General features: G+C 36.8%; 2 protein-coding genes across 2 annotated transcripts in view; both read left to right on the top strand.

Annotated features, from left to right (window-relative positions):
• The first annotated feature begins 7,161 nt into the window (after positions 1-7,161).
• On the top strand, positions 7,162-19,969 carry LOC134843646 (calpain-B-like). Its single transcript, XM_063859839.1, has 7 exons — positions 7,162-7,306; positions 7,799-8,010; positions 11,802-12,924; positions 13,104-13,325; positions 13,857-13,974; positions 14,182-14,345; positions 19,666-19,969. The coding sequence occupies exons 1-7, from the start codon at positions 7,290-7,292 to the stop codon at positions 19,799-19,801; spliced, it is 1,992 nt and encodes a 663-aa protein (XP_063715909.1). The 5' UTR covers positions 7,162-7,289; the 3' UTR covers positions 19,802-19,969.
• The window catches only part of LOC134843647 (adenylate kinase-like), a 207,657-nt gene continuing 205,946 nt past the window's right edge, over positions 19,188-20,898 (top strand). The window contains exon 1 of the mRNA XM_063859840.1: positions 19,188-19,200. The gene's annotated coding sequence lies outside the window, so the exon portion shown is untranslated. The remainder of the gene's footprint in view (positions 19,201-20,898) is intronic.

Raw genomic sequence — 20,898 nt, 5'->3', positions numbered from 1 at the left:
TAGGCAACGTGAAGATGAAATCCGAGACAAACTCTTGGATGACTTAGAAATTCTTAGAAGTCGTAGTCAACCGGACGAGCTAAACAGCAGGATGAAATTGGCAGTAGCCTCAAAGTTCATTATTGGCGTGAAAAACGTTGACCTCGAGACAAGGTTAGCGACACACTACACACCTATTTCAACAAGGCACCTACACCGGAAGAGCTGCGTCTGGAGTCCAAGAAATATCTATTACTGAAGCCTCCGATGAGATCAGGTTATCACAGAAACAATTATGGCAATTTTCACAATGTAGCTGCAAACCAGGGTACCAACGGAGAAAGGTATGTATGTTCTCGACACCGATGCTTCAGTCGTAGCCATTTCCGGAAAACTGCATTAGGAGCAAGAATGGAATGGGAGAACAGTTCTTCGTCCCATTGCATACGGCAGAAAGGTATTGAGCGTCACTGGGATAAAATACGGTGCGCCAAAAGCAGAAATGTTTCCGGTAGTCACGTTCTTGGAAAAGTAACGCGCCTATTTGGGGCTGCTTGCTTTAAGTTGCGAGTCAATAACCAAGCCTTTTCCTGGTTGAAAACTTACTCAATCGACCAGAGTTACATTGGTCGATGGATAGTCAGGTTGGATGGCTACCACATGATAATCGAGCACACGATGCGTGAAAAGCATCAGAATGCTGACAGCCTCAGCAAGAAAACTGAGGTTTATGAAGGTTGAAGCAGAAGCAGGCCAATCAGGCGGAGATCAAGGAAGGGTTCTCGTTTTTTGGACAAAGAGACCTACGAAGACTTCCCCTTGAGGAGAAAGCGGCAGAAATTGAGATCTTTTCCAAAAAGTACCCAGTGCCCTTGGATTTGTTGCTATGTTAAAACCTGGTTCATTAGGAACTCTCCCGTATGAACATAAATAGCCTCGCATTGCTAGATAAAACGGTGCAGGTCATGCCAGAAGTGATGCGGGTAATGGCTGGATTGCTGGAGAGAAAAATGAATAGAGATGACCCTGAATGGGCAGCAGCAATGGCATTGCTGACAGTCAGTGAGAAAGTACGGATAAAACCATCAAGTCGCCAGCACAAAGAAACTGAAAGGGATTTTAGGACAGTAGTTCAGCAACTAGTATCCTCAATTCCTCAAAGTGTTTAATTAAAGACATCGTAAAAGATAAAGGAACAGGAGATCGGAACTCAGAAGAAAATAGTCACTTTCGAGGCGCCCGATCAAGGTCTGATAGAAGCCGAGTCGAAAAACTCGGAGCAAGAAAATTTGTCCGAAAAGCCGGACACTGAAGGAATTTGATACGTAGATGGACAAGACCAGGTGGGCAATGTTTTGTTTGGGGAGTCTAGATGGATGAGTAGATCATTTACATCAAAAACTGCATCAGAGTTATGCTCCACGACAGACTCATCTGTCAAAGACACCTCGATGAAACCGTAGGTTGACACGTACTCAGACAGGAACTCAAGCACGGGATCAGAATTGACAAGATTGGTGATCCACACGTTACTGGTGGAGACTCGAGCAAGAGACTTGGACAGGGAGGTGTATCAAGACTCTGATAGAGATCGCTACCTGTTACCGAGTGAGAAAGTCTTTGGTAACGCGACAGAAGATCTGGAGATGATAGCGGTTTCAAAACGTTCGATGAGCCTAAATCCACAGACGGAAGCAGTCAGAATTGACCTAGAACCATTTAAACTCTGACACAGTCAATGGCAAAGACTTGATGCGTTAAATTTGAAGATGACGCGCATCAGCCCAATGAGTTGAACAGTCACCGGAGGGTCATGAAGAGATACTTGAAGGCGAGATACAGAATCCATGACAAACTATATGCAGAAGTAGGTACATCTATGTCTGAACGAGGATAGAATAGTTGCTTGCATAAGGAGAGAAGAGGACCAGTTCCTATACAAACCCAACGCGATAGTGTTGCCACAAAAACTTTTATTTAGGTCTTATTATCTAATGGGCCATCAAAGAATCGATAAATTATATCAGAGGATCTTGAAACGTTTTGAATGGCCTGAAATGAAGAAGGCATGCGAGAACTCGGTGAAGGCATGACTGTCATGCCAACAGGTGAAAGATCCTAAAAAATTGAATTGCTATTCCCATTACAGTCAATCGAGTCATCCGAGTTTAATGAAGTGGTGCAGGTCGATAACCAAAAAATATGTATGACATACAGTGGTTGAAATCAAGTTTTCAAGACACGGATGCCCGATAACATTCCAATCAGACAATGGAACTGCTTTTGTAGGAGAGCTTACTAAGGAGCTCATGAGAGGTTCTCATGTAGCTCATGCTCATTCTACGACTTACCATCCTCACCAAATGGAGGAGGGCGGTTACTTGATGATGAACTCTGCTTGCTAAGTCAATGAGAGAGGATCCTGGGAAAAGAAAAATAAAAATGAGTCACTGGAAGAAGGAACAATCCCATCGTTGGACCTGGATCCTAATGAAAAAATTGAGGCGGATAACGAAACCTTACACTATGCAGACGAGGACTGGGAAAACCCCGAGCAGATAGAAGTTTTCAGGAACATGGAACCGGATCTACCCTTTTCGATGCAGACACGACAGAGTGCCAGGGCAAAACCCGCAAATTCCCCTTACGGAGACGACTTCTTAGTGGACAGGATAGACCTGAAAAAAGTAGAAGATCTAGAGGGGTCTGGAGGAGATAACCGTGTCACAGGAAGTAGACCTAGTAGAATTAGCGTCCTGAGCAGATCGTAGAGGACAAAAATGAAAATGAGCTTTGCCTACTGCCCAAAATAACAATGAAAACATTGGAGAAGAATTGCTAGCGGAAACACGAGCTGATAGTGGAAGCTGCACACGCATAAGCGATTAGACAAGAAAAAAGTATTAACACATAAAGACGATAAAAACCCATTCTTATGGACCATCGAATTCTCACTCACCATGGGGTATACTCAATCAAGAATAATGGAGGGCATTTCAATAATCAGAACGAAACGGAAAGTTGACGGCCGAGAGGTAGACACAATAGTTCACAAGAAAACTATAGAACAAGAGGACAATAAAAATAGAGAGAACAAAGAAGTACTGTTAAAAATGCGGAAAAAAAGTTGGGCCAAAATATCATGAAACATGTCCAGCAAAAGACAGACGCTGAAATATATGAGCAGAACGTGGATAACGATAAATTTGCATCTTGAATTAGACAAAAACGACCTGGTCACCAATGCAGTTTTTTCACAGCGAACATTTGATGGGAGGAAAGATAACGAGAAAATTTTTTTGGTGATAGCAATAACAGAAACTTTTGGGATGAAACATCTCCAAAGATTCATGTGACGGTCTAAACGGTCTTTTCGCATGTCGAAAACAGACAACTGAAAACATTGCAAAGTCGGGAAGTCCAATATCCAAATTAAACGATAGAATATACCAAAGTTTGCGAGCAAGCAACAATGCAGCAAAATTTTAAAATATCCCTCCAGAACACACAGCAAGGCCTACTATAAAGGACAAAATATCATTCCAAAAAAACTGATCGTTGAAATTGAGTTCTATAGATAATCAGAAGTTCAATCAGAAACTTTTACACTTGTCGACGAGCAAAAGCAATTGTTATTGGACAAAACTTATCACCAAAGTGTGGTACCATTTTTGTGGAAGACAAACCTAAACAGAACCAAATTTTAAAAATTCGAAAAAAAAATGAAATTTCATACACAGTGATCAAATAACGTGTCAAGGATAATCTCCAACAATTGTCTGTACGATTTGGAACTGCAAATAACCAGGCGATGCAAACAGAAACTTTAAAAAACGCAATCTCCTTTCAAAAGAAGAAGAGATGGATACAAATTCAATTTCAACTATGGGTGGAAAAAATTAAACAATTTGATCAATTTTGAATTATTTATTAAACTGGACAAATGCTTGGTTTAACGAATCATATGCCTAAACGTGGTCACAGTAAACCAAAAAATCAAAAAAAATGGAATCCAGGAAGATCAACAGTTCCATCCACATGAGTACTATGTGCCATATGATCTGATCAACTACTAAGGGACAACAGTGCACAAATCGTTGAAACAAACGGTAGAAAACACAGTTGTTTGTTCACCAAAAAAAAGACTTACGATACGCATACTCAAACATCATTTTGGATGAAAAAAAAAACCAGTGCAACTTCAGCACCATTGGAGGAAAAGACTCATGCACATACCAATTTCAAACAGGATTTTACGGGCTAACTGAGAAGCCAGCGAATTGCCAAAAAGAACAGAATTGACAAAGATATAGGTGAGATTTTGATAGTTAGAAAAAGTTTAGAGGAACACCATATAAAAACAAAACGGAAGAAATTTTTTTAGAAACTTGTTGAAGAAAACTTATCAATTTCACTGATCAAATGTCATTTTGCATCTGAACAATTACAAATTAGTTGTAAAATAGCCAAGACACAAGACCACTTATTGAAGAAACTGAATCAAAAAATTCAAACAACAAAAAATTTAACGGATCAGTTCACCACCCACAAGGTATATACTACAACGAGCTCAAACAGCAGCACTGCTGCGACCTCTTCTAAAAAACACCGACAAATACAAAACACTCGAAAAAAAGCGGAGCAAAGCACAGTGCTTAAACTCAAATAACAGAAAACGAAAACGTCTTCTGAGACCAACCTTGATCTATCGGAAGTAGTGTCGGCAATCAGTTGCATAAATTTTTACGGGGGAACATTACCGTCATTACAAACCACAGGTACTAATCAGCTCAATACACGCAAGCGAAAACCATAAACCAGTGAAACTAGGCTAACGAGATAGATTGATAGATTAGTCTCTTTCAATTTTGTCTCCAATTGTATTTTATGTCTAAAATGAGTCACTTTTTTTGTGTCCTCTTTCATCTTTCTGAACATTTGACAAAATTAAAATGGGACTGATTACATGTCGGAATATCCAGTTGGAGTGGAAATAGTGAGCATGATGTAGAGTTTGTTCTGGCGTCAATTAACTTGTTCATGCCCAATCACGAGATGATTATCAAAATTATTTTAAATTGTTTAGCCAATCAGAATTGCGCATCGAATCAATTGATCAAAAAGTTAGCGGAAAACGAAAGAAAGCTAGCCAAGCAATTGAAGATTCACTCGAAAGCGGTCGAGCAAACCATATACAAACAATCCACTCGTCAAACAACTATTCAATTCAAGTCAAAAACTGATTAACCCAACTGAAAAGATAAACTTGATATTAACCCAACGCGAATTGAGAAGGCAAAAGCACTACACAAGTTTTAAAGGGGATGTAACCTAAATCTAGCCAGTGCGAGGTGGAATTAGAAATATAAGCAACTTGACGCGAAAGCCTGACAAAGTTACAAAATGTGACAGATGGCGGGGCGACTCATATAGGGAGGAAAATCTTGCCGACCACAGGCTTAGAAGAAGCCCAGCAGAAAAGAAAAAGGAAAACCTAGAAATGTAGACACAAACAAAAAAAGGGAAAACACAACAAGGGAAGACACCATGCAGCCACCCCAGTACCCAAAAGTTTATCAAAATTGTGAAGATTTGACCATCCGAATCTGAGGCGTCATCATCAAGCGACGACTGGTGTCGTCCAATTCAGATAAAACGGCTCTATTACCAAAACGAGCTGAGAAGAACACGATCTGGGGGGGGGGGGGGGGGGGGGGGGAATTCGTGTAACCCGGTCCCAATCAACCAATAAAGGCCATTGAAAAAGGAAATCGAGGAAAAGAAGAAATTTGTATTCGAATCGCCTAGAGATAGGAAGGAGGAGAAAACTAGTATCAAGAGCTTCGTTCGTACACGAAATGCAATTTATTGAGAAATTGCCTGAGTTCCAGGCATGCGTGGAATTTTGTTGAGGCCAAAAAAGTGTCACCAATCGGCAGCCAGGACAGGGTGGTACTAGTAGTGGTAGATATGAAACACTATGACTCAACAGACCGACACAGGATATGAAGACAACAAGATAGTGAGAATGGCCGCAAAACACAAACCATGGAGAAATGTAATCGATAGAAGACAGCAAACACGGAGTAAAGCGATGCATCAGGCGAGCACGAGAAGAATCAGGAAGAAAAAATTGAACAACAGGGCTCGGTTCCGACTAACACACAAACACTCAAACCCCATGGGGATTGTAAAACTCAAGTTCGAGTCCCAAGCAAAAAGTAAAACTCAAAAAGTTAAAACTTAGGTTTAATGGCATCCAGCGGGACAGTAGCAAACTTCTGAGCGATGTTTATATAGCAGATTTAATTATACCGGTCTAAGTACTTTGATTTAAGTTAGATATCTGATACCCTTGGTAGGGAGTCAAGACTCACAGTGTGTTAGGCTTTGTGATATCATTCAGTTGTTTCTGCATAAGTGAGAGTTCATCGTTTTGCCAATCTGTTCGGATTCAGGAATAGAGATTATTATACATGACCGTATGACATTGATGTTGAATTATTGACTTGGGCAATATAGTACAAAAGATTCGATCTATAATTTCTTCTTGGAGGTACTAAAAATAAATTAGCAAAATAAATTTTCAACAACAACACCCAGCTTTCAACGAGCCAACTTCATAGAAACTGTATCTAAAATGAGAAGCATGTTCAAGTAATCAAGAAAATTTTTTAAATCTCAATTTTACTCATGTGCATTGAATGCAACGGGATCGAATCAAGTTTAGTCATTCACAGAAAATAGAATTCTCTTTTATTAGTGTATGGGTTACCGGCAAGATAAATTGACGTTTTTTTATTTCGTACAAAAGCGCTGGCAGGTAGAAATCATTTGCGAAATTTGAGACCATTTGCAAAGTAATGGGTAACACAATTTCATCCCAATTTCGGTCAAAAAAACTAATTTTGAAACCAATTTTTCGGCACACTGAGAGATGTTTTTCAAATTTTTTTCCCCAACATCCTTAACTATCCTTTTTTCAGCAAAGAGTGTTAGCTCGATACCACATTCGATTACTTGCAACGAGCTCTCGTTGAGTTATTTGAAGTTGCTTTAAAAGACTCTACCGAGAGCAAAAACTAAAATATGAAGACAAAATCAAAAAAAGTTCAGTCACCTCAATTATAATTTTTATGATGATTCGAGATTCAAATGCTGCTTTACTGAATGATTCCAATGTGCTGTGTTGCTTTAAAAACCAGCAGTCAAACCTCTTTAATTATGTATTCGGCCTTTTTCTAACAAATACTGAAGTTTGACGCTCTCTTTTCTAAAATTACACTCAGTTTAACCGCTCAAACACAAAAATGAAGCCATTCAAAAGGTAACCGACTTGCTGAGTGTGTAAATTAAGGACAAAAAGTATTGGCCAGTTGAGCTGGAACATTTCCTCTAAAAGCCATTAACACAAGCGCTAAAAATTTAATCATTATGAATTTGCCTGCTTGCTGAAGATATCCAAAACTGCTATTTTTAACAGAGTTCTCTCAAAGTCCCTTATAGGGAAAATTAAGATGCGAGCAAAAATTTTTTCGCGATTGGCCTTCTTGAGACTTTTTTTGATACGCAAAACTTTAAAGTTGTCTGCCCACATTCACAAAAAAATGCTAGTCATAGAACTCCCATGATACAATTTGACCATATAGTTGATCACATATTGACCATTTTTCCATACTTGCAAAATGTATGACTAGCGCTCTTCCATCATGAATTGTTTCTTCATGCATAAATAGAAATTGTTTTGATTGAATAAATTATTAGGATCTTATCGAAATTGTGACTAGAATTTTACTCATATATGGTAATTATGTTTAAGATTCCATCAGATTCGGGATTGGCATACTTCAAGAGGAACCCTGTTTGAAGACTGTGAATTCCCTGCATTCGGAGCTTCGATTGATCCTGCCGATTCCGACTATTTTAATAGTGACCCGAGCGTTGTATGGCTGCGTCCCAAAGATATTTTCAAAAAACCAGCTATGTTTGTTGCTGGAGCAGGCGCAGGAGATGTTTCTGCAGGTGAATTCGGTAAGTGTTTTTTCTTCAAAATTGAAGACAGAAAGCATCATTTTAATGTTTATAATAAAACTCGAAAGCTTTTCCAAGAAAAAAGATGCCAACTTTGCTCTTGATTTTTTGACGACTCTCGAAAAAGTGAAATGGAAGCAAGTTGAGCTTTTTCGGCCACACACCTCTGTTGTTTTGCATATACAATACATACTACCTTAACGTTTAACTTAATTTTCTTACTTTTTAAATACCGGTGCAATTGAAACAATTCGCTCAAGATTGGACTGACTTTTGCTCCTGCTTTTGGCCTGGATACTGAAAACAAGTTTGTCACCCATTAGCGGACTAGTTAACTGTCCTTCCTTGAAAAGCATACAGCGCGGCAACAAAGCCCCTAGTCGTTTTGCGATACTGAAAAGGACTCCAAATTTCTAACTAAGAGAGGCAGGAGCAAAACTGATAAGTTGCCCTGATCTTTTTAATTTTTGATTTTTCAAACAGATGCAAACGTCAGTTTCACTAAGAGTGTGAAGTAAAAAGAAAAAGCTGAGAAATAGACTAACCTGAATCTTCAAAACTAACTTTTTCCCCACTCGCTCAGTGGGGTTGAAAAAATTTCCTTTTCTCAATTTATTACTGTATTTTATTTTAGTGAAAAGTCTTTTGTAAAAATTAACGTTACAAAACTGACAGAGATAAAATTTAAATGGTTTCTTTTAACTGAAAATTTTATTTTTATCATTAATACCCCAACCCTATTTTTGTTGTTCAATCATTCCTTATTCATCCATCTTTGTTTAGACACTCTTTTTATATTTTTATCTGTTTATATGAATAACAATTTAACTCAAGGTAATAATCAATTTTGATCTATGATAAAACCTAGTACGAGACTTAGGCCTTATTTTAGTTACTAAGAAAACCAAATTTCTACCAACCAGCATTGTTTTTTTTTTCAGCAAACCGCAGAAATGATTTACTGGAAGTCAAGTGCAATCATACAAACTCACATAATAATAATTTTATGTTAACGCAAAAGCATTGGCAATTTCGAAGATCAATGACCTTGAGTTTCTTAATTTATCAAGAACTTGTTAGATTGATTGTTTTCTTCGATAATTTTATGAGCAAAAAATGAGTTTAATACGTTTTCCAGAGTTAATTAGACAGTAAAATATTTGCCAAAAATCTGGCAATAGCTATAACGCGATTGCTTGTATCGGAGCAAAACCGTAAGTAATTCATCCGCGAGAGTCTATTACTAGCGTCTATACTGTTTTTGTAGTCTGTGGAGAAGTATTCGGTTTTAAAAAAAATTCTGGAAGTTTTTATAAAATACCATACCCCACACGTTACGTAAAACACAAAAATATCGTTTAAGAGACACTTTTTCAAAAAAAAGTTTAAGATCTTCCCCAACACGCTATCTAAAAAACAATTTTAGGTAAGTACAAACCAATAACTGTATAAATATGATAACAGGTAAAATGAGTTTATTGGGCTAAACTTGAGTTTATACAACATTTTTTGGATAAAAAACTGCTAGTTAAAACAAGCTAGCTAAAAATCGAAAGTTGTTTGAAGAAGAAAACAGACCGAGCAGAGTTATTTCATCGTTTTCATCGAAGGTCGAAACATTATCATGACGTCATAATTGCAAATTGAAGAAAAACTCAGTGAGCTCTTTTCTCTTATAGAAAATAAATTCGATGGACTATAACTTGCCTCTCAGTAGAATTTTTTTGAATCTGATGTTCATTAGATAATAGAGCGGCTTCGTACAATCTTGAATTGTTGCTCAGGATGTTTTTGGATGTTTGAAATGCAAAAGCTGTAATTCGGTATTTTTGCACTACTTCTCCATCGGCCATAAGCGCGGCTTTCAGTTTAGTATTAATTGTAATCGTGATTTTTAATCCAAAAAGTATATAATCTATCAGAGTAATTTCTTAATTGATCACGGTGTTGCTTAGTTTAATTGGTTTTGTTGAAACATTTTATGACGTTGTAATAGCAATTTAAGGGTAAACGAGCTCGTAAGTGAGCTCTTTTTTCTTTATAGATGATCGTTCCGATGAATTATAACTTCCCTCTCAATGGTGGATTCATAATATTTGAAAAAAATTTTGAATCTGGTGTTCATGAGATAATTTAGTTGTTTTGTATAAACATGGATATTCATTCAGGGATGTTTTTGAGTGTTTGCATTCTAAAAGATGTGTTCTGGATTTTTGCACTAATTTTCCATCGGATATTTGCACTGTACTCAATTTAGTAAAAATGGTGATCGTGGTTTATATAACAAAAATTGTATAGTTCAAAAGTTATTTCGTAAGGCATTTTTTTCTTTATCAAAATCTTATTCGATCACAGTGCTTTCCAGAATATTTTTTTGTAACAGCTTGTACCAGGGCAACATTTTGAGTATTTCGATAGTAAGAGTCTGTTTTTAGAGTCTATATCTTTTTTTAAAGTCTATGAAGGAGTGATCGCTTTGAAAACAAAATGCTAAAAGCTTTAAAAAAATTTTGAGTTTTTTAATATACCATTTCTGAAACGCTACGTAAAGCTCAAAACATTACAAGACTGCGGACATCAAGGCCATAAATGTCTGTGAAGTTTGTTTAAAAACAAAAACATCCAGAACTTCATAATAGTTTTTTTTGCCAAAACATTGACAATATCAATGGCTTTGAGATTTTTAATTGACCAAAAAGAAAACTATTTAGATGAATTGGTTTTTTATATAAATTTTTTGTGCAAAATCAAACGTAAAAAGTATTCCAACGTAAAATTGACCAAAAAAGATTTTGCCAAATATTTGGCAATATCTCAAACTCGACTGCGTGCGTTGGAGCAAAACCCTAAAAGTTGCGGCATCGAGAGTTTTTTATAGACTCTTTGTTCTGTTTAGAGTCTTTGGAGTTGTATTCACTTTAAAAAAACTGCTGGATTATCAAATAAAAATTGAAAATTTATTGTCTCTTTATCCGAACGCCGAAGTTGAGAATTAAATTTGAAGTTATTGTTTTTCATCATCTGACAAAGTTTGAAGTGAAAATCATCTTGGTCTCGCAAAAATAGAAATCGAATATCAAAAAAAGACATTTCGAGGGGGACTCGAATGATCAACAAATTGGTCGAGTATCAATATATTGGTCAAGCGCATATCTTTGAGTAAACAAGTCAAAAAGTTATTTGAGAAACTTTTTGGAAGGCAAGTGTAAAAAAGGGCTAGCGCAATAGCCAAAATTGCCTCTAAGAAAATGTAGAAGGTGACCGAAACTAGGTGCCGTAAAATAGTATTGAAGGGAGATTTTGAAGACTTTTTTGGGTCGCAAGAGGGTGGAAATCCTCAGAAGGAGGGGCGTTTAAAGTTCTAGCTCAAATTACTAGTTGTAGGTAAAGAAGGGCTTAGGAAATTAGACAACAATCAAATTAGACGATCGAATTTTTCTAAAGTCACAGTTGTATAGTTTTTGCGTTTCAAAAACGCACTATAAATGTCCATCAAGCAAAAAAGTTCGATGGCCAGGGCTTTTATTGTCTAAATTTCAAAAGAGTTATCGCCTAAATTAGATTTTTTACGGTCGTCTAACTTCCTAGGCCCCAAAAAAAAGGAAATAAATTTAAAGAAACTTAGGCTGTCTTTTTGTAAATAATTACAGAGTTTTGAAAAAAAAATTATTTTGATGTTGTTGGGTTTTAGCCCGAGTAATTATGAACAAATTTGGCGCGAGTTATAACAAACATATAACGTGAGGTTATAGACTCATTACGCTAATAATAATTATAGTTCGCTCATTTAGGAGACTCAAACGTGGCAGCTGCGCTTTCCTTACTGCCCGACGACGAAGATAACTTCAACAGAGTATGTCCCAAAACACAGAACTTCAAGAAAAACTACTGCGGTGCATTCCAGTTCCATTTTTGGCAGTTCGGAAAGTGGGTCGAAGTCATAATAGATGACAGGCTGCCCACTAAAGATGGAAATTTAATGTTTTCAAAGTCGAACGACGAAGGCGAAATGTGGCCTGCTTTGGTTGAAAAGGCGTATGCGAAGTTGTTCAACAGTTACTCGGCCTTGAAAGGCGCGAGGCTGGGCGAAGTTCTAATTGACATGACAGGCGGCACTTTGGAAACGATCACGCTCAAAAAACAGTACAAGAACTTGTTCAAAAGGATTGCGACAGGCGTACAAGAAGGCAAACTGATGTCGTGTGTGATTGAGTCAACGTCGTCAGAAGACAGTGGAGAAATTTTCCAAGGGCTGGTTAAAAACCGTGTCTATGCTCTAACTTCTACTGATATATTAAGCCATGGTGAACTATCGGTCCCTTTGATTCGTCTCCGCAACCCGATCCAAGATAATCTTGAATGGAACGGCGACTGGAGCGATAAATCGAATCTCTGGGACTCCATTCCAGACGTGACTAAAGCGAAACTAGGAGTAGGATCAGCCAATGATGACGGAGAGTTCTGGATTTCGTTTCAAGACTTTTGCGTCCAGTTTAGCAAGATTGCGATTTGTAATAACAAAATAAACTCCGGTTGTGTCTCTGAGTTTGACGGCTGTTGGGTGAAAGGATTGTCAGCAGGCGGAAGCTTGGACAAGGAGACGTTTGGACTCAACCCTCAGTTTAGATTTGTGATAACAGAAACAGGCCAAGACAACATCATGTGTTCTGTTACGATTTCACTGATGCTCAAAACCCTTCGCGGCTTCGACAACTCTCCTCTAGCCATCGGTTATACAGTCTTCCCGATCACTGATGATGCGGAAGATTACATAGAAGACGGATGCCGCTTGTCGTCTAAATACTTCGAAGACCACAAACCGATTGCGAAGTCTTGCATGGGAAAGTTCGTCAATTTCAGAGAGGTTTCACAGACGTTTAAGCTGCCGATTGGACAATATTGTATAGTTCCCAGGTATCAGTTTGACTTAAAGGAGCAACAATTTTTAAAGGAGCAACAACAAGGTTACATCCAATAGAGGTTTTTTTTCTGGTTGTGGGTTATGCAAATCATATCAAATCAAACTGGATGATCGAAAAAGATGAATGATTTGAATGCGATTTATTTCGGTTAACTTTATACGATACTTTTAGCACTGAGACGGCAGACAAAAAGGGTGAATTCTACCTGAGAGTGATCACCGACTTTCCTAGCAACCACACAGATGGCGGAGAAATGAGATCGGCTCTCAGAATGAAAGGAGGCCGAGTAAAACAAATGTCGAAGTTCGACTCAGAAAACCCGGCAGATATTTTGGAGCTGAAGAACAAATTTGACCAGTTGGCTGGCGAAGACGGCGTAGTTTCTGTAGAGGAAAGTGGTGACTAGGATGACAAACTAAAATAAAACATAAATAAATAATTTATAAATTTAGTACTATTCAAGCAAAAGAAGGCGAAATGGCTAACAACCCCGCCTCGTAATCATAAGGTTGATGATTCGAGGCTTACTATGGTTGATGCTTGTCATACGTTAGCAGCTAAAACAATCCTTACACCACAAGTCAACAAAAAATGTATTAAAATTTTGAAGAAAACTTTTTGATAACCTCCTAATTTTGACAGTTGAACAGAAATCAAATCCATTTGAGAAATCATTCAAGAGTTTTTCAATTTCCATAACATAATCTGCCAGCATTTCTAAATTGCTCGCGAAACAATCAATAATACCCAAAACTACAGATCGATAGGTCTATTTTTACAAAAAATAACAAATTTTTTTCTGTTTTTTTTTCCTGATTTTTTTTTGACTTCATTTACTCAAAACGCACTTTAAAATGCACTTGATCTAATTAGTGAATGTAACTTTTAACTGGTCACTTCGACGTCATATGATGATTATCAGGAGCTGCTTGAGCTGATGGAAAGCATGAGCAAAATTGGTAGCGAGTTCCCCGAAATGGACAACGCATATGCCGTGATGGCCCTTTTCGACGTAGATGGAAGCGGTCATCTTGATTTTCAGGCAAGTAAAAACTTATTTAAAACAGATTTTTAGAGACAGGTAAAAATTCATCTACAATTCGAACACCTCGAACTCTTTTTAAACTTGAAAATTCTCTGTCAAAAACTTGTCTTAAAAAATAACAACTGAGTTATAATTTTTTTCTAGTTCAAAAGCGATGGTATAGTGTCTTCCTTATATTTGCTTGAATGAGTGATTTTTCTCTAGGAGTTTTTGAACGTTCACCGATTCTTACAAAAGTGCGAGAGAGTTTTCTTGGCTAACTGTGCGGAAAAGGAGGCAAATAATATGACGTCATTGGAATTGGAGAAGGCTCTGTCGCAGATGAAGATATTTGTTCCGAGAAAAATTCTGGGAATGGCAGTTGCCAGGTAACCTAAACTATTCAGTACTTTACGGATTATTGTTATAACCACTTCACTAATTAGAAACGAAAATTGGCATAACCTCATTCAGTTGCCATTTCTCCTTCTATAAAATTTTCTTTCTTTTTTAAATCAAATCCAAAAAAATTAAACAAACTCTACCAAAACTTTTTGTATCAAAGCAAAGTCGAAGGACTGAAAAATTTTACCGTTTTTTACAAATAAGGGAATACCTGTTAAAAAGTCTATTTTATAAGTAAAATTGATGAAGTTTCAAAAAATTGAACAATTGTCAGATTCTTACAAAATTTTCAGATCATTCTGAGATCCTTAATAAAGTACAGCAGGCAAAGTGATGTAGTTTAAGCCTAGCTAAAGTTCAAAAAAATATGCCTATACTCCGTTCAAAAATGACAAGTAAAAAGTTGAATTTTGTCTGACAACAATAACCACACCGCGCACAAAAATTCTATCCTTTCTTTAAAAGGTTGGTATCAATATATTAAAGATATTACTATTCCGTTATCAAAAAAGTCACCACATGAAAATTTTTTATACATATTCAACAATGCCAAAAACATGGGGCCAATTTTTTTAGCATGTCCCGGTTTTCGACAACAATTTGAACACTTTTTCATTGTTTTTTCATAGAGTAGGTTCCAAATCTGACTTCGAAAATGATGAAAACTCTAACAACAGAAAAAAATACCTGCATATTGTCAAATTGATTCAGATTGGTACGAAATTTTAGGAATGCTTCAATATCGTACAGTCCGTTTCGCTCACGCCATTCAAACTCAAGTAGGTAACTTGGGATCAGATTGATTTTTGACTCATAGACTCAGCGGAGGCTGCTTCTGACGCGAAACCAGTACTGAATATGTGAACGTGTTTTAATCCATTCCATTATTTAAATTAATTGTGTGTTTTTAGACGTTTAAGCAATTTATAATCCATTTCAATGATAAAATTTTTCGTGACATTATAATAAATTATAATCAATTATAATTGATCATTATTTTTTTTCGAAAATCTTTTATAATTTCTTATAATCGGTTATAACCTACTATAATCTACTATAATAGATTATAGTTCATTTTTTATCAAATTATTCCCTCATAAAAAATCAATTATGATGGGTTATAAGTTAGCTAGTCTGCATGGGTACACAGTAAAACCAGATTTATATTAAGTTTAAGCTGTAAGTACAAAATTACAGTTTCTTTTAGTTTATCAGTTCCTCTTATTCACGCACTTTTAGCCAGTCAGCCGATTTCAAACGATTACTGTTTGTATCAAGTAGGGTACACCTCCAGTCGACAGATGGGCGTAGGCAGGATGCACTTTCAGGTGACAGGTAGATGTAGGTAGGATGCAGCTTCAGGCGACAGTTGACTGTAGGAATGATGCACCTTCAGGTGACAGTTGGCTGTCTGTAGGATCCACCTTCAGGTGGTTGAGACATAAACAGAAGAAGCAAAATGAAATTAAAAAATTTGAGAAAATTATTTTAAAAACTAGCAAACACATCATGCCTCCCACCTAAAAAATAGAACCTCAGGGACACACTCACCCTCCGACAATCATAGGGGCACATACTCAGACGATCATAGATGCACACATAGGTACACATACTCAGACACTCACAGGGGCACTTATAGGGACTTACATTCAGGCATTCACAGGGGAACACAAAGGGAGACATATTCAGACACTCACAGCGGCACACATAGGGACGTTTATTCAGACACTCACAAGGGCGCACAGAGACACGTATTCACACAATGACAGGGGCACACATAGTGACACATAATCAGACAACCAAAGGGGCACAAAAATAGACTCATAATCAGACACTCACAGGGTCACGTGTAGGGACACATATTCAGACATTCACAGGGACACACAAAGGGAAACATATTTGGACACTCACAGGGACACTTATAGGGACGTTTGTTCAAACACTCACAGGGATACACATAGGGAAGCAATTTCAGACACTCACAGGGGCACACATAGGGAATGGTTTTCAGACACTCACAGGGGCACACAAAGGGACACATATCTAAAAACTTATCAATGTGCCACTATGAGTATGAGTCTTCAAACTATATGCTTTTACAGGGGCATGCCAATCGACACACATATGATACGCATCAAATAGTGATTTGAAACTTTTCAAACTTGACTGTTAACCGATAGTTTTTTTAATTAGTTTTAACAAACAACAGAATGATATGCATCAAACATTATTTCGAAACTTTACAAACTTGATTTTTTCTAGATAATGGTTTCTTAATGTATAAAACAAATTGATAGCTATATACTTTTGCGTAGCACATAGTAACAAAACAAAGGCAAACTCTGTGCTTATTTGAAAAGGTTATATTGGCGGGGAAAAGTACATCAAAGAGACGAGCAATTACGTTATTTAGCATATTTAATCCGAACGAATTTCGATTGTGAAAACTGGGTGTAGCGGCTTGCATGTGCATTTGGTGTGCATTCAGATGAAAAACAAATTAGCCTAATACTTGCAAAACTACTTGACGTGTTAAGTTTTCACACTCGCCTAATCGCACGCTGATAAAAATTGCAATTGTAGGAAAACAAAAATTGAATCATATGCTTTTTAAACTATATGCTTTTAGAGGGGCATGACAATCGACACAAATGTTAAAACGCGGTCCCTTGTCAAAACAGCAATACTAGTATCAGAATTTGTCTCTTTTTCCTAACCCCCACCTCACATTAGCATCGATTTTACAGTGTAACGAGAGGTTTTTTAAGGTTACGTATGGAGGCCAAGTATCATTGTCTTAGCCTAATTAATCCGCATACCCATTTTTGTAAAAATCGGACAATGTGAAGAAAAAATTCAGACTCTTTTCCAGTTCCCGCTTGTTTTTTTTTTGAAACTCAAAAAATGAAAATCTTCTTAAAATGACTTTTCAAGTCATAAACTGCATTAAAACATGTCAGCGCAAAAAATAAGTAGCGTTGGTATGGCCCTAGTCAATCTGTGCACGAACAGTCGCATAACAAAAGGGTCCATTATTATTGACCTTTTTTCCGATTAGACCTTTATAAAAGTTTTCACTATAACCATTACTCCTATACAGAGGTTATATTCTAAAACTTGTCTAACTCTTGGAAAATTGTGTAGATGATGACAATCAAACTGAATGATACAGATGACACAATCAAATATTGTAGATGATACAATCGAATCTAAAATGAAAAGATATCCAGAACAAGCATCATTATCTGAACCATCTTTCACCTGCAGGTGAATTTTACCTGCACCCACTTGTCACCTGAAGGTGCATCATCTGTACACCCACCAGTCACCTGAAGGTGCATCCTACCTACACCCACATGTCACCTGAAGGTGCATCACCCCAATGGCCAAATACGATAGTTTAATTTGTTCAAACCACCAACTGTCCACGCCCCCCCCCCACTCTCAACACAATCACTACCCCCCAGGTTGAAATTACTACCTCTTCCAGGTTGAAAAAAAACCACCAACCTTCCACGTCCCCCCACTCCCAACACAACCACTCCGCCTCCCATCACAACACGCCACCTCCTTCCTCTCCCCAGATTGAAATTTTTACGTGTATAATTATTAATTAATAACAACCCTCGGTTGAAATACTAAAAATATAATTTTGTCACCCAAACTCCTCCAGTTTTCAAAAATTTCAAGCTTAGGTAACTTCCGGAATTTTAATTTTAAAAAAAAATTATACTGAAATAGTTTCTCTGGAGGTAGCGCTTCAATTTGGTATGGATCAAAAAACACTATGGTCGGGCGCTAAAAATGGTAAATGTTTCAAAAAACAAAAAAAAAACTTTTCATCTTTTTAATAGGATGCATAGTTCAGTACTTCAGTACAGTAAAGCTCAAAAACACTGGTTTTACGAAGTCTTCTTTAATCGTGAACACCATTTACTATTGAAACTGCCACTCCAAACCATTGAAATTGAAGTAAAATTCCCCGAAGGCCCCAGTAAAAGCTGGAAGGCCCCAGTAAAAGGCCCAAGATGTACTGAGCAAGGTAACCCAGTAAAAAAATGACGTAAAGTTAAGGTAACCGACCAAGGTATCCCATTGATTATTTTTATTTTCGGCCTGACTTGTCATGTTTTTTTTTGGCCTAAAGTCCATCGGCTAAATGGCCGCTACCCTGGACAGACGTCGACTTAACCTAGTAATAATAATGACAAGACGTTTTTTATCATGTTTCTTCAATTTTAAGCCTTTTTTGTTAAAAGTTAAAAAAAACCGAATTGAAAAAAAACTGAAAAAAATTTGATACCAACTAAAATTACAAAGCCCACATTAATATAAAACAAAATGAAAAGATGACTTTTTTTGAAAAATAATGGATTATAATCGATTAAAAAGTATTTTGATCAACCAAACTGGTTTATAATTTTCAAAAATTTGAAAAAAATGATTACAATCGATTTTAATCAAACCTAATGTTTTTTTGTTTTGAAAAACAGAAGCGTTTAATCCATTTTTAATCAATTATAATCAATTTTTCTTGAAATTTTTGAAGACTGACAAATTTGAAAGCGTTAATAATCATTTAAATTTTTTTTTGAGTCCATTGCCGGCTTAACTTTCAATGTTCACCAAATACTTTTACAGATTCAGACTCACAGGGTTTTTGGAGTCTTCTAATAATAAAAACCTAGTGAATCAGGATTCCGGTAAGTTCAGTTTTGGCAAATTTCGCTCCTTTTTTCCTCCTGCAGAAGTGGCCTGCAAGACAATTTATCGGATGCATTCATTCATCCAAAATTTGATTACCAAGAGCGTATAAAATCAGATGCAAACTTATTAAATTGCGTGTTCGAGCTGTGCTTTTTTGTGTTTTGATGAGGTTTAAACTACCGCGTAATTTTGCGAAATACGACAGAGAAGCCTATTTTGTACTCAAGATTTTAGCAACAATTTGATTAGGAAATTGATTAGGAAAACCAGTTGGACAGAGAAAAGCATAACCACAAAGTAGAAGTGATGTAAGAACTTTAGAAATATTTTTTTCCACCAAATTTAACACTCAAATACGACCAATACTTTCTGCATATTTTTAATCTTAGAGCCTTTTTTGATTCATGCTCTTTCTTAAGTTCTGCATGCAAATTTGCTGGTTATTTTTGAGGGATGGTTACTTTGCCCCTCTCTCAAGCATTGAGCACTTCTCATGGAGGATCTCAAACTCCCGACATTTCCTTTATAAGGCGCTGACCTTAATCATTTCACCACCTAACGTATTTTTAAGTATCAACTGGTATTTTTTGTTTGCAGACATGGCATCGAGGACACATGTACCGTGTCCTTCATGGACTTTGTCACCATAGTGTGTAAGTTCAAGGCTGTCATGGGCGCATGTCGCGAGGACCCAACAGGAGAGAAACTGGTGATGGCAGCACTGATCATGTAGAGACAGATAATTATACAATCATTATAAACATCTATTGTAATGACCCGGCCATCAGTCTCTCAACATTCCAATATATCTAAATAATTTCTGTCAAGCCCGAAATTCATGGTTTTCCGTAAAACTTGTACTAAAAAAATTTGACCAACGTTTTTTTTGGAAGTTTTGGGCACCTCAAATGCAAGAAAAAGGATTTTATTACGACATATCTCTATTTTCAGTTGAGTTTATCAATATAACTTGATTTGGGGCAAGCGAATTTGACACGAATAGAAATCTACCCGTTTCCAAAATATTGGCTTTTACTTTCCATTAAAACTGTTATTTTTTTTGCTGTCCATGGAAGCCTCTTTGGCGGTCAGCGTCTTCAACTGATAGAAAACAAAAAGTTCCAACATTATTTCTAATTCGCTAACGATGAAACGTTACTTAGAAAATTTGTTAGCGCCTTTTTAGAATTAAAGCTTTGATTTGTATCCCAAATGTTGAGACGGTGTTGCAAGCTCGAAAATTTTTTTCAATCGAAAAGTCAAAACCATTACTCGAATTACAAAAATAACTATTTACACTTATTTCTAGAAACTATAAAGTTATCTATTATGCATTTATTATAGTTGATGTTACAATGAATTGAATTTATGTAAAGTTTTTTTTTCTATGAAAGTAAAGCAATAAGACTTAGGATCACATCCATATAGAACAAAAACTGCATGCCTTGGGTAGTTTTGGAATGAACATCTAATGACTTCACAAATACAAGTATCAAAAAATTACAATAACATGAATATTTTTTTTAAATATATCCCTATTGCAAAATGGAAAGTTCGTTACAAAGATGGGATCTTGTTACCTATTTCCCCCCCCCCCCCCCGCCCAATTTCGATTTTCAGAGATTCAACTTTGAAGGCCACATTTTCAGTAGCTTAAAACAATTTTCCATTACGAGGCCAAGCTGTGCATTCTGTGCATTGTATGCGGATTCCACAACAGGTCAAAATCAGATTTGGTCGCAGAATCCGTATCATTGCCATTTTTTTGATCTACTCTGCTGTTATGGATTCCACAAACAAATACTTAAAACACTGTTCCGCTCAAAATCG

The sequence above is a fragment of the Symsagittifera roscoffensis genome, chromosome 4, assembly GCF_963678635.1.
Source record: "Symsagittifera roscoffensis chromosome 4, txSymRosc1.1, whole genome shotgun sequence".
NCBI classification, from domain to species: Eukaryota; Metazoa; Xenacoelomorpha; order Acoela; family Convolutidae; genus Symsagittifera; species Symsagittifera roscoffensis.
The sequence above is the reverse complement of the archived record's forward strand: the minus strand, read 5'-3'. Positions and strand labels throughout refer to the sequence as shown.